Source organism: Neomonachus schauinslandi, chromosome 3 (genome assembly GCF_002201575.2).
Source record: "Neomonachus schauinslandi chromosome 3, ASM220157v2, whole genome shotgun sequence".
Taxonomy (NCBI): domain Eukaryota; kingdom Metazoa; phylum Chordata; class Mammalia; order Carnivora; family Phocidae; genus Neomonachus; species Neomonachus schauinslandi.
In genome coordinates this window covers 3,892,067-3,907,368 of record NC_058405.1, presented here as the reverse complement: position 1 = coordinate 3,907,368, position 15,302 = coordinate 3,892,067, and the positions used below count along the sequence as shown (strand labels likewise).

Here is a 15,302-nt window from a genome sequence, read left to right as displayed (position 1 = left end):
CATGGAGGTGTAAATCCTGGAGTAGTTCAAAGTTCAGAACCAAACCAAGAAGTAGAGCTTACTTTGAGTGCTAATGACGTCCATCATTTCTCTTTTAGATTACTTTGGCTCCATTTTTAAACATTCTTCATTGTAATATCATCTGTGGGTGATATCTTTGTATGATATATAATTTTTTTTGAGCGAGAGAATGCATGCACCCAGGGGGGTGGGGTGCGCAAGCAAGGAGGGTCAGAGGGAGAGAGAGAATCTCAAGCAGGCTCCATGCCCAGCTCAGAGCCCGACATAGGGCTCGATCTCATGACCTGAGCTGAAACCAAGAGTTAGAGGCTGAACCAACTGAGCCACCCAGGAGCCCTGTGTCTTGAGTTTTCTTAATGAAAGAGTTATTTATTTACTTTAGAGAGAGGGAGAACATGTGTGCAAGCACGAGCTGTGGGGGGGACAGAGGGAGAGAGAATCTGAAGCAGACTCCCCACTGAGTGTGGAGCCGGATGGGAGGGCTTGACCCCAGGACCCCGAGATCAGGACCCAGCCAAAATCAAGAGTTGGCCACTTAAATGACCGAACCTCCCAGGCACCCCTGTATGATATATAATCTTATTGAACATAGGTAGTGTATTTAGAATGACAATGACAAGTCCACAGCCGTACCTTATTAGAAATTACTAAGAAATGGGAGCGAAAAGAGGTACAGTAGATAGAAGGTCTTGGTGTAGAGCCCACATATTCCATCCCTTTCTTCTTAGGTCAGTTATGGGCAAAGAAGTGTTTTTGTATGTGCTAACTTAATCATTTTGTTCAGGTTTTAAATAAGAATTGATATTTAGCAAAAGGAGAAATAAGGCAGGGCGCCTGGGTGGCTCAGATGGTTAAGCATCTGCCTTCGGCTCAGGTCATGATCCCAGCATCCTGGGATCGAGTCCCGCATCGGGCTCCCTGCTCCTTGGGAGCCTGCTTCTCCCTCTGCCTCTCTGTCTCTCATGAATAAATAAATAAAAATCTTTAAAATAAAAAAAAAAGGAGAAATAAGGCATTTACTCGAATTTATGAACATGTTGCATTTCTGACATCATCTGATTGAATATTTGGTCTTGGGCTAGATTACTTGACGAGGGACAATCTACATTTTAATAATGTCTTGTGGTTGAGGAGATTTTCCTTATTTTTAAAACCTTTTAAAAATTATATAGTACATTTTTATTTTAATCATCTCAAGTTCTCTATAAAAATCGCCATTTGTTGAAACCGAGGTGCTGATGTTTCTTACTCACATGACGGAAACATTTTCGCATAATTCTGGGTGCCATACGGATGCCGGGCCTTGAGCTTTTGTTTGTGGGATTTGCGCCTTTGCAGAAGATGTGGACATGCCATGTTTTTGCCAAAGGTTAAGTTTACTGTCTGACTAATTATCAGGAAAGGCCATCAAACTAATTAAGTGAACTATTTATGTTTCTTCTTTAAAGCTGTTTTATTATTTCCTCACCCCTGTCTTCCTTCCATATTGTCCTACTTCTTTCCTACAACTTCTGTAAAGACATAGAGCAGGTTGATACCTCTGATAATTTACTGCGTGTTTGTTGCTTTATACTAACCTTTCTTCACTAAATTCTTCACTGTGGTGTTTATGGGTTATCGTTTATTTTGTCAAAAGAATTGATTTTTATGACATGGATTTTTCATCTAGTTTTGCCAATCTTTGGCCAAAGGAAAAGGGTAGAGCTTGTGCTCACTATTTATAAATCAACCAGCTACATTTAGCCCCTTCCAGGTATATTGAGAACCTACCGGCTATACGTGGAACTGACTAGGTACATATGGAAACTTTGAGATACATGTGGAAGCTTTCAGGTGTTTATAAAGCCTATCATTAATGACTTAGATTTTGTGAGAACCCATGAGAAACTTTAAGACATGCTCTCTTTCTAAAAACAGTCACATGGGTGACATTTAATTCCTATATATTAAATAAGAACTATTAAATGTGTAAATAAATAAAGTGGAGAAAGGAGAGTGTATTCATTAGGATTCTCCGGAGAAAACCAGTAGGAGGGATATGGATATGGATACACAGATACAGATAGAAATATACATGTACATATACAGAATTGGCTCACATGATTATGGTGGCTGAGAAGTCCCAAGATCTGCGGTCCACAAGCTGGAGACAGGAGAGCTTCTTCTGGCCTGGTGCCTGCGTCTGGCTGGTCAGGAAGAGAATCCTGGTGAGAAAGTGGCAAAGAGCAGGGTAGGTCAGTGTTAAGTCACATGGTGGCCAACTGCAGGGGGGAGGGAGAAGGTGTGTGCAAAGTACAACAAAATAAGAAGAGTCTGATGGGGAAGAGCCATGTTGTGAGGAGTCTTGGAAAACATGGAAGAGAATTTATGATGTAGGCGAAATGTTTATGAGTCGAACACTGACATGATGGCAGTACGGTTTGGGAAGATTAATCTGATAGAGGCTGTGCATACAGTTATTTTCTTCAATCCAGAATGACAACTACTTCGCAAGGCTGGCCTTGCTTTTTCATGGGACCCACGTCCAGGCAATTTGCATAGAGTCTGATAAAGCACTATTATGGAGGAAATTCACTGTTTGGGGGAGTTCGTACAAAGGGCATCTAAACCGACAAGACTTCCCAGAGAAAGTGGGCTGCCGAGAACAATGGAACTTATCCAGAATGTTCTGTGGGGCTTGGGTATGTGTGGGTTATGTTCCCAGTGGAGAAAGCAGGATGAGTGAGGGCCCAGAGGTGGACAAGAATGAGGTCTGTCTGAGGGACCAAGGTAAGTTCCGTGTATGAGCTCAGAGGACACGGAGAGGCTAGAGGAACAGAACATACGGCGCCTGATCATGCGGGCCTTTGATGAGCCACACTGGGGAGTCAGGATTTAAGGGGTTTGACCTGGAAGTGAGTTCACTAACTTTCCCTTCCAAAAAGAGAACTTTGCCTTTCATGCAGAAACTAGATTGGAGGTGCGCAGGAATGGGTTCCGGGAGACCAGGCTCCTGCCGTGCTCCGGGGGATTTGAACCGATGGAGACCGAATACCACGGTCCCTGGGTGTCTGCTGAGATGCTAGAGGCTGCAGGGAACGTGGAGGAAGGTCTACCTCTTAGATTCACGGTGCATGAAGAATCGACCCAGTTAGGGGACGTTCCACACAGTGCCAGAAGAGAAAGAAGTGTGGATGCTGTGAATGTTCTAATCGGTCCGACTGAAAGAGTAAAGTCGGGCAGGTGATAGAAATAATTCATTTGACACGAAAGTAGAAGTCCCTTTGAGGATAACTGAGTTGGAAGAGGTGGGTTACAGTCTGCTTTTTCAGGGTTAGCACTGCAGAAACACTTGGTGCGAGTCCATGAGTTCATGGGCAGGTCCCAGAGGAGAGCAGGACACAGCATGCTCCCCAGCGTAGATGCTGGTAGATGGTCCTGCGTCTGCATCGCATTTTCTGTCGTATTTATATATTACAAGAGTTTCAGTGTAGGTGCCTACCCCAGGATTTAAAACACAGGGGGATGGGGGCACCTGGGGGTGGCTCAGATGGTTAAGTGTCTGCCTTCGGCTCAGGTCATGATCCCAGAGTCCTGGGATCGAGCCTCACATCGGCTCCTGGCTCAGCGGGGAGCCTGCTTCTCCTTCTCCCTCTGTCTCTCCCCCTGCTCATGCTCTCTCTCTATCTCTGTGTCTCAAATGAATAAAATCTTAAAAAAAAAAAAAAAAACCCACAGGGGGATGATGAGGTTCATCCTTCACAACAGCGTTATGGACATGACCTTGCACAACGCTTTTTCTTTTTTTTTTTAAGATTTTACTTATTTATTTGACAGAGAGACACAGTGAGAGAGGGAACACAAGCAGGGGGAGTGGGAGAGGGGGAAGCAGGCTTCCCGCTGAGCAGGAAGCCTGACATGGGGCTCGATCCCAGGACCCTGGGACCATGACCCTAGACGAAGGCAGACGCTTAACGACTGAGCCACCCAGGCGCCCCCACAATGCTTTTTCATAACGAGGAGGATTTCGGTACCTGTTCAACCTTGCCTGGAGCATATTTATATATTTATATATACTGCGTACCGCCTCTCCCTGTGCACAGAGCTGGGGCCAGCCTCGGGGTGACTCGGTATGAGTCACTATGGACCCCTCCTCTACCCCTGCAGATGCAGCCCCTCTGGCTGGGGCTTGTTAAACAGGTGCATGAAAGCCAGACCAAGCCACCCATTCTGAGCAATAATTTCTCTCCCCCACCACATTTCATTCATTCAAATATTGACAGTTCTCTGGGAGTGCCTCTGTGAAAAGAAAAGGGAAGGTGCCCCTTCCTCTGGCAGAAGGGGGCCCATGCCGGACACAAGGTTTGGGGCCTGGTTGCAGACCGGGGTTCAGTCCCCCCAGACACTTGCTCTCAGTCTTTGTGCAAGACGCAGCCACTGCGTCCTTGGGCCTCCACCCCCAGCTCTTGGAATTAGACGTTTTCAAGAAACCAGTTAGTTGACCGTAAGCACTCACTATTTGAAAGATGGTAAGAGTTTAGAATTTGTTTCACCAGATGTTTTGAAGAAATATTCTGACTGATGAGAAAAATATGGACAAACTATTCTGGGAATGTCACAAGACCCAAAGTCTTTCTGAATGCATAATTTATTAAATGGATTCTGTTTTTTTCCTGAGGACCACTGGCAGGGTTTCCTCTTTCCAAACAAAATAGTTTGCGGCTAATATATTAATATTTTCATTGGTGGAGATTTATGTATCCGAACCTGTGGTTAATAAAAACCTTATTCATATCCAGTTTGGGGGGATTTAAAATTCGTTAATACTTTCCAGAGACTTTAAAAACAATAAAGAAAAGAATTTCCTTTTTAGGAGCAAAGTGGGGGGTGGGTGGGCAAGAAGGGGTAGTTTACCACCTTCATCGGTAAACTAGTAAACAGTGCCAACTGTTGATGCCAACTTTTTGCTTTTGCCTTATCTGGCTTCTGTTTTCATATTAAACATCCCCAAGTAGAAGGCAGCTCTGCCCACAACAGAGAAGACATTGTTCTTTTGTATTTATAAGGGGCAGATAAAACCCTGAGAGATTCATCATGTTCACAGTCGGTGAGCTTCTGACTTGGTGAATGGGCCATGCACAAGGCTTTAATTAGTATATCTTTTATTTGTGTTCGAGCCCGTCCTTCCCAGTGTGTCCTGGGCACAGAGTTGGTTTGGGTCTGGTGAGTGGTGCTGCCCGGCGAGTAAAGGCTGGGAAGCTGATATTTGTTTGTTCGTTAATTCATTTTATGTTGAGATATAATTGACATACAACATTGTGTTAAGTTTAAGGTGTACGACGTGTTGGTTCGATACATACATATATGTATATATATATAGTAATACCTCTATCCTGTCACATAATTATTATTTCTTTTTTATGGTGAGAACAATGAACATCTAGTCTCTTAGCAACTGTGAAGTTTTTAAGTTATGTTGACTGTAATCACTATGCTGTGCCTTGCATCTCCAGAATGTATTCATTTACTAGTTGCACGTCTGTTATTTTAATGTCCCTGGCACCTCTGGGAGATAGGAGCTGCTGACACCCGGAGGGGACACAGGCCCTTGAAATCCCACAGTGGAGATTTTTGCAAACAGTCATTGTTTGTATTTAATATTCAGATCATATCAGCACTACCTTGAATTCCCAGCCCTCCTGTCAGAGTGATGCCACTGACAGTTTTTTATATAAATCTAAAGGCAAAGCTGCCATATGACCAAGCTCTTGCACTCCTTGGCATTTATTATAGAAAAACAAAGACTTCCATTTACCCAAAAACCTGCATGCGAATGTTCGTAGCAGCTTTACTCATAATAGTCCCAAACTAGAAACAACCTGGATGTTCCTGCAGTGACCACGTGGTATGACAAACTGGTACATTCCTACTGGGGAATGCTACTCAGCAATAAAATGAAGCAAATTACTGAGACACACAACACACTGGATGAATCTCTATAGAATTATGCTCCTATTTCTTGAAACTCATAGTTTTATGGAGATTTTTTTTCTGGTTATACATAATAGTCATTGGTTCTTGGAAAATTGGAGAATATGGAACAAAAAAAAAAGAAAAGAAATGTACCTCCAATCTGCCGTCTATTCCTCTGTCTTTCCATTTTGGTTTCCTGAAACTTTTTAAACTTACCCATGGAGAGAGAGAGAAAATAGCACAGCTTCATGATTCAGCGTTATCCAAGGGAAGGTTAAAAAAGTAAAGTCAATCATGTAAGTTACAGAGTGTGCAATGGTGCTGGGGTCTGGATGGCTGAGCTTTGTGAAGACAAAGACTGGGGGTTGGTTGGTTCTGTATCCTGAGTCTATGTATTTGCCCCTGCTATTAAATACCCGTTTAATGGAAACATTATTAAGTAACACATTTTACATCTATTAGGACTTTGGAGTGATTCATTAATTTAGGAACTGAGAAAGATATTTCCTAGAATTTGTCTCAAGAAGGATTGACCATGCTTAACATTTGGAGAGAAGGAATGAACAGGAACAGTGGTAGAGACAAGATCTGCTGTGAAGCAGTATTTAACAAGTCTCCTTGCGGTGACCAATTCAGCCAACACTTATGATCAAGAATCTTCACTCTTTAAAAATATAACTTTATATAGTTGATAGCAGTGTTATCAAAATTTCTACAAAATTGGACTCCCTAATTTCCCGTGTTTTTGTCCTTTGTTAATGAAACCTAAGAACATTTAGTCAATACTGACTTTCTTAGAGGAAGAACAGCAAGCTCTTCACTGTGTCTTCAGAAAAAAGTGGGGACTTAGATCTATTCTTTAGTAGAATATTTCTACTGTTTCCAGAAATCAGGATGGACATAACTTTCCCACCATAGAACTTCATTTTCTACTTTTTGATAGAATTGACCTCCTAAATCAGCTTGTCCTTATCTGTTTCACAGACAATGGAGTTACATAATAAATAATCCATGATAAAAATAAGGGTATACTCATCTTCCTCATTGAATATCTCATTTCACATTTTTTCCTCCACCATTGAACAGAGGAACCATCATGCAATTATACTCAGTCAAGATTTGTATTGAAATAAATCTCTGACTTTGCAAATTATTTGCTTCTTGATAGGACTGTAAATAGAATTATCCATAGTCCTATTGAGAGCTAAATATGTTGTCATGACTACAGAGTTTTAATATGTACTAATGACATTTCATAAATTCAAGTTAAATATTGCTTAGGCACATGCATGTGTGCATCAAATGCACATGTGCATCAAATGCATGTGCCCGTCTGCACATCATGCCTGGAGTGTATGCATAAAGAGTTGAATTGTACACTTTGAGATTTCTTGGTGTGAAGTAACACAATGTTTACTACAGTGATGTAGTGTAGAGCATGAATATCACCATCCAGCAGCAGTACAGGTCATCTAATGCAACCTGATTTCTGATCCTTGAATCTCTTTCGGCAAACCCATTTAAATGGCTGTAGAGCCTCAGCTTACCTGCTAATGACAGGGAGCTTACTACCTTAAAAGCAATGCATGGCTGTCCAGAATGTTTGTTTATTAGAAAATATTTTCTGATGCTGCATTGAAACCTACTTCCTTGTAGGTTCTTACTGCATATTTGGATTTATGTAAAAATACTATTATATAGCAAATTCTCAATTAAAAACTAATATTGATGATGATGATGGGATGATGACAATGACAGTATCTACAGATTGACCATTAATGTAGCCTAAATTCACATATTGCCTTTGGTCAGATTACTCTTCGCAACCATTAAATCCTTGGGATTTTACTCACTCATGCTACGCCTGTCTTAGTAGTGTGGTGTGAATTTTGGGGTAAGATGTATGTTTGGGTCTCTCTGACCTAGACCATCAAATTCCTTACCTTAACCCACCATCCAACGCAGTGGTTTTCCCTTAATCTTCACCACCACTGAATTCCATTATAACATCAAAGATGCTTCAAAGGTGTCTGGGCCTTTCGCTGGAGGCCTCGCCACAGTGCGTAGACCCCTATGCAGAGGCAGCATGCGCTTGGCAGCATTTCCCAGATGCTCCCCTGAGCTGGGAGCTGCTCTGTTTCTGGCCTGCAGTGCAGCCATAAGACTGGTCTTCCCTGCCGGAAACCTATAACTGAGCTCAGGGAGCCCTGGGGGCTCTGGACCCAGTGTGTGTTGGTCACCACTTACAGCTGGGAGGCATTCCAGAAACTTCAGCTCCCTTACACCTTAAGTGGGAGCAATGATAGGTCCTCTCTTCAAGGTCAATGTGAGGATGAACTGAAGCAGTGCTTCTGAAAAATAGAGTCGAGAATGATTCGTTCACACTGCCTTTCCCTTTGAGTAGAATTAGTCAAGCAGTGTTAATCCAACTACAGTTTTTAACATTATACAACCCACATGTTACTCTTCTGCTCCGGGGTAGAAGCTTCGTCTGGAGCGTACCCTCGATTTGCCAAGCCTGTCAAAACAAAATAGCAAAGATTCTTGGTTCAACAAATGACAGTCTCTGTTGCTTCTGACACTGGACTCTGAGATATCTGTATGTTGCCAAACATTACTGTTCCAAGTTATATATGAGTGAGAAGGAGATGATTTTAAAAAAAGATTATTTGAGTAGTAAGTGTACTCTTTTGAGTCATCAAAGAGATGATAAAAAACACATTAATTCTGAGATTTCAGTACTGGGAATTGTGGGACCACTAATTATTAGGTGACAAGTTGGAAACAGATGAAACACTTACACAGATTCATCTCGGGTGGTTTTCAGCCACTGTGTTGTGATGATGGGAAAACCTCAGTGGAGTATTGCTTCCACAGGGGAGTCTGTAACCCATAACCCACAATCATCATGAGCTATTTCCAAGTGTTAGAAACATCTGGAAATACCATGGTAATACTGCACATGCGGTCATTAACATTGCACGCTACTCAATTTATCACGAAAACATCATCAAGAAGTGAGAACCATGATCTCTATTCCTTTCATTTATTTTATCTGTAGAAGAACAGAAAAACATATTTTATAGTTTAAAATATTCTGTGTTGCCAATAACATTTGTTATAATATCTCAAAATGTTCCTTGATTTGAATTGGTTATTTATATGATTAAAAGCTTCATTAATGACAGAGCACGCTGACTAAAAGCTGCCCATACGTGTAAGATACACTATTTCCAGGAAACATACTCTACATGTGCATTGCAGTCTGAGTGTAGAAACCATACCACACACAATATCTTATTTGATTCTCATAAAATCATCATGAACTACAAGTGGAGAATTTTTTAGTCAATTTTTAATCTACTTACACTCCATTTTACAGATAAGAAAATAAAGGTTTAAAATGTTGTCCAAAAGGGTCAAATTGGACTTGACTCTAAGTCTCCAGATTCTTGGTTGTAATATTTTCTGGGCATATTTTTCACGTATTTCCCTGTCCTTATGTGTGGTTTCATTAATAAATAATGTCAAAGGGAAAGTGAGTACTTTTCATCTCCAAAAAATAAACTTTAAATTTTTTTTCTGATACTAACCTTTCCATCTTAAGATACAGTTTTATGGATAGTGAAGAACTATACTTCTAGTGATCATTCTAGACGCTATTGAATAGCGGGAGAAAATTTAAATTTATATAGAAGACATTGAGTTCTGTTTTTTGGGGGGGGAGGTCATTTTCATGCCAACAAGTTTTCTGGCTACAGAGAAAAATACAACCCATCTTCAAGCATCGTTCCTCCATCAGGCAAACTGTCCTCTGAAAGCCTCGATTGTGATGGGGTTTCTCCTGGACCATTTCATACTTAACAACCAGGGTTAATTTCACATGGCTTCCTCCATCCAGAATGTAATGGAAGCGAAAATGCCTGTTCTCACGGCTCCACGCAGCAGGTCATAGCTTCTGGAAATTCTCTGCTGTAAGGACACAAGACATGGGGGGTGGGGACGCTGAAATATTTAAAATGGCCCATCAATTAAGGGTATCATAATTGATTACTTTTTATTATTTTAAAAGAAACCGTGGTATTTTGCCCGTTTGACTCTGTAATATTCACGGGAGCCCCTTGTTCTTTGCAAGAGGTTCTTGGTGACGTCTTTTGATGGGATACGGACCTAGGCAATGGGCAACTAGTAAGTGGGAAAGAAAAGATGGCATCAGGGAGTTGGGAAAGCTGCTGTGGGAACCAGGGGACTTGAGAGAGGTTGCAATTTCCTATCTTTAAGACTTTTGAGTTGCTAAAGTTTTGTAAATTTTAGGCAAAATGACTGACCACCATAACCCAGGTTCTCACTGATATTGCTGCCCTTGACCTTTTCCTTTGGTTCCATTGCCCATCCCAACTCATAATCCAACTTCTAACTCCTAGAAGCACTGAAGCCTCAGAGGGGCTGCTCTGAGATGCTAGCCGCCTCCGGACCGTATTTATCACCTTACCCGGCAAGTCGGGGAAGCCCCTCCGCAGGGCGAGGCACACCCTCCACTGTAACCCGTTCCAAACCCTCTTCCCTCCTCAAAACCCCCACAGCTCCCTTTCTGTCAGCCTTTTATCCGGGCTCTGTGTGCTTCCAACTTAGCACATAGCCATTCCGAAGGCCCTCCCGGCTCCCACCCCAGAGGCTAGACTGTGTCACCTGTATGCTTCGGAGCTGGGACCGAGGGAGATGGGCTCCCAGCCCCACCTGCACAGTGCCGACTGTGGTCTGTGTCCTCCCCACAACACCACGCGTTTCCTTGTTTCTCTCGTTTCTTTTCTGTCCCCATCCATCAGTCTTAAAAAATGTTAGCCTTTTGTTTTGATGACTGGCTTATTATGATTTTCCTCTTCCCTTCCCGAACATTCAGTTCTTTCTTCATCCCTAGAACGTTAGCGTCTTCTTTGGGGTGAGCTCACCCAGTCACATGGTTTTAGTCATCTGCACGTTGATGACTTCCAGATCTTGTTTTCTAGGCTTTTCTGAATTTCAGGTCCTTCCAGCCAGTTATTTTTTGGAATTCTCCTCTAACTTCAATGAGTAGGTCAAAGTCAACATGACTAATACAAAAGGGAAGACTTTCTCTCTCAACAACATACCCCTCGTTTTGAGAACGCTCTGGTTGAATGAGCCCGCTCTGCAGCCTGTTTCCCAAGATGTCATCGTGGAAAGCATCATTAATGCCTCACCCTTCTCCTTCCTCTCTATCCATTCGGTCCCTCATCCAGCCAGGTCTGCCTCCACGACACCTCTGTCCCTCCTCTTTTCTTCACCACCGCTGGTCTCACTGGTCACCAAGTCCTTAGTAGCCCTGCCCGTTCCAGGTTATCTTTCACCGGACTATCAGAATACTCTTTTTCACACACCACTCTGATCCTGCCCTTTCTTTGTTTCAAGACCTTTAGGACTGCCTGTCATTTCTAAGAGATAATGGAAGCTCTTTAGCAAGAGAGACAAACCTCTGATTACATCTCCAGCCTCACTGAGTTCTGCTTCTCTCACCACAGACTCCCAATTTTGCCCACGTACCTGCGTCCCTGTATACATCATGCATGGGCAAGGCTGTGTGTCCTTGTACATGTTGCTAAGTCTTCCAGGAGCACCCTGAAGTCCTGGATTTGCTTGGAAAATTCTTATTCAAGTGTCCGCTTTGGATGGGAAGCCTCTTCCTCTCCCACAGGCTTTTTTGCATCATCCATTCTGGGTTTGGTCCCCTCCCTGAATACTTACAAACACCTCTTGTCCATCTCTGCTATTCTGCTAATATACTCTACTGTATATTGTATATGATATTCTCTCCTTCCTGAGCACAGCAATATACCGCTTTTGTTGGTGCTGAGCTTCCTGGGATGAGCCTTTTATCTGTATATCCTCAGCTGCTAGTACTCTATGTCTGGGAAGTGATTCCTATGTGATTGTTGCATGACAGGAATAAATCAGCAGATTAATCAACTACCACATAATTAAAGGATATTGACAAGAAGAAATAATAAATTACTCTAAATTAAAAATCTTTAATAGAAGTATTAATTACAAAGCATAAGCTAGGACCCAGCAGATTTCTATATGAAATACATAAAACATCTGTGACCTTCTCCTTTAGGTAGGAAGGGTACAGCTCAGGTGAGAACCAAGTAAAACAGGGTAAATAGGTTCTGGTACAACAAGAACTTTTTTTTTCCTTCCTGAAACATCATGTGCTATTATGTGTCAAAGCCTTGTAAACACAGGGTACACAATGTCCAGGTGGCTGCTATTATTCTGGGGACCAAATATGGCGGAAGTGACTTGTAACCACTGGAGTTTGACCACAAGCCAAGCCATAAAGCTGTGTGCTTTCTGTCCTCACAGGTATTTGAACCAGACCCTACCAGAAGATGTATCAACAGCAGAGCATTCTCTGAACAGGGAGAAATTCGCTCTTTTGAAACAAGCCCTGAATGTAATTGGCTTCAGTCACTTGGTGAGTCATACCATAAATATTTCACTGAGAAAACCAACCTTCTACTAATGTACAAAAGTTATTCATTCAAAAACATTTACTGAGGCCCTATCGTATTCCGGATATTGGTGGGAATACTCATGATTTAGCAGAGAATAAGCCTCAATCTCTGCCTCCTAGAGTTTATGTTCCCATGGGGGAGTTAGACAACACTGTGCCCAGGGTCATAGGTCCTATGAAGACAAATAGTGACCAGAGGAGGGGCATCTCTTTTCAGGAGGGTGGTCAAGGAGACCTTTTCCCAAATGAACCATGTGAGCAAACAGATTAAAGAACTGTGCATTGACCAACTCCAAAGAAAACTGGCAAATCTGAAGGAACTGTTTGCTGCCAAGAATCGCTTTGAAAAGTAACCTAATGACTTATTATGGTATCTTTCTTTGCAACATAAAGCTTTTTTTTATTCTTAAAGAATTACCAAATACCCACAGGCATCATGAAGCGGAAAAATACAATTTAAAATGTTTAAACCACTGCTCTACAATAGAAATTTTTGTACTCATGGGAATGTTCTGGATCTGTGCTTCACAATATGGTAGGTCCATGTGTGGCTAGCAGGCACTTGAAATGTGGCTCGTGTGAATAAGGAAATGAATTTTTTATTTCTTACTTTTAATTAATTTAAATTTAAGTAGCCTTGTGTGGTCAGTGGTTAATGAATCAGACAGCACAGGTCTAGTGGACAAGAGATCTGAAATGAGATAAGCCTGGAGACCCCCCACCATCCCCTCAAATTCCTCTTCCCCTTACACATTGGCTGTGCCCTCCTCATTTGGTTTGGTGTCATTTTGAATTAATGGCCAATTCCTCATTGGCAGTTAATAGGAGATTGCAGGGGTAACTTTGGTATGCCCGCAGTTTAGCCACCCAGATTTAGCCATAGATTTATATACCTTCTCTTTCTTATAGTAAGTTGATGGATTGGGGTCTTTGTTTTTATTTTTTTTTTTCCCTAGCCCACATAGATACAGCTCACGGGAGAGCAAGACGTGGGAATATAAATGAAATAGCTCTGGGCACTTCACCTTCACCACATTCGGAGATGGGAATTCTAGGGACCTACAATCATACGGTCTTTTGTTTTTTTTCTTTCTCTCTCTCTTTCTCTAATGATCCAATCTCTATATTTTTGTCTTTTAGTGACTCCCACCCATTTGCACTTTTCTGTCCTTGCATTTGCTACTATTGTACTTTTCTTGTTATTTTTTTCCCCTTCTTCTGTGCCTAAAATTTCTGCTTCCTTCTAGGAAACTGGGATAGAGAGATGGGAAAGGAATCATTCTACCAAAGTACCCGTTGCTTGGAAACAGGGCTTTAAAAATCCATGATTGATTCTCAAAGGCAGGGTAACCAAAATATGCTTTCCTCCTAAGGTAGCTAATAAGAGAATCTACAGCCTTTTTGGTAAAAGAAATATGTGCATTTTAACAAAAGGCATGAAGGTAACTGTGTCACTGAGATGCTTTAGGGCGATGAGTATGGGGACATTTTAGTGCACTTAGGAGGGATGGATCATGCCCAGGTATGTCTGGGCTGGCGAGGCCCTCGAAGAAGACTTGCTCATCAAGGCGCCTGTGCCCAGAGGGACGGTGGGGGGTGGGGTGGGGGGACAGTTGCTCAGTCTCCGCACACACGGGACACAGCTCTCTGCTCACGGCGTAGTGTCCAGCACACGTAATTCGTAGTATGGCTAGTGGTCACACTCTGTCTCCACCGCTAAACTCTGAGATCCTTGAGGTCAGAACAGTCTTTGTGACCATGTCTCCGAAGTCCCTACCTCGCAGAGCACCACTGGGAAACCTCCTGAGGCGGGACTGGATTTATTACAAAGGGGAGAAAGCAGTTATCAGGGAGCGTGAGGAGTAAACTGTTACTCAAACCAGCATAATTCCATAAAATTTGAAACCATAACCTGTGATTGGTGGGTCACCAAAACCATTTGTAAGTAATGCCACAATCCTAGAGTATTATACCTAAAAATTACTTGGAGACTGTCCTTGTCCGTGTCCTCATTTTAAAGATGATAGAGTTATACTTTGTGGTGAAAACTAGCAGTTCTAGAGGAGAGTCATGGAGGTCCTAAGGGCTACATGACTCCACCTACGTATTTATAAAGCAAATACGAGCTGTTCTTAGTAAATTGTCACAGGCAGCAGCTTTTTATTTCAAAATTACCGATTAGGAGAATGAGAGTTTAAAAGATTGTGTCACTTGCCCAGTGTGGACCTCAGCCAGTGTTACTGTCGATATCATGATACTAAATACTTGTTCTAGAGAAGTGTATTTCTCAGCTTACAGATTTTCTTGATTTTTCATTGTCGCCACAAAATGACTGTCCATAAACCAAATTTCTTTCTTTATGCAGAGTTCCAGATTCTCAGATCTCTTCTTTCAGCAGACACTCTCTTATTTCCTTCTCCCTTCTGCTCGAAGATAGCTCTTGCCAACATCCATTTCTTTCTCTTTTCCTTAAGATACCTTAAAAAACAATTAGCATTTTTTAACCTAGGCATAGATGCCTTTATCGTGCCTTCCTGAATCTCCCAGCAGAAGTGAGAAGTCCGATAATCATACCATCAGTTTATCTCAGAAGGGACATAACGGGAAGATGGACATCAGAGCCCGTGGCCTCTGGGGAAGCAGCCTCGGTGGGCGGCCCCGCGTCAGCCCGGGGAGCACGCGTGCAATCTGACCGCGCCGGCGATGGCCCGCCAGTCCGACCCATCAGGACACAGTGATTCCTGTTTCAGTATGAGGTTTATCTAGAAACTGTCCATTTATATCAGAGCATCACTTC

The 15,302-nt window shown here is 42.4% G+C and overlaps 1 protein-coding gene across 1 annotated transcript in view; it reads left to right on the top strand.

Annotated features, from left to right (window-relative positions):
- MYO16 (myosin XVI) overlaps positions 1 to 15,302 on the top strand; it is a 441,248-nt gene that overhangs the window by 208,120 nt on the left and 217,826 nt on the right. Inside the window, exon 16 of the mRNA XM_044913335.1 lies at positions 12,355 to 12,466. Within this exon, the coding sequence (XP_044769270.1) occupies positions 12,355 to 12,466 (112 nt within the window). The remainder of the gene's footprint in view (positions 1 to 12,354; positions 12,467 to 15,302) is intronic.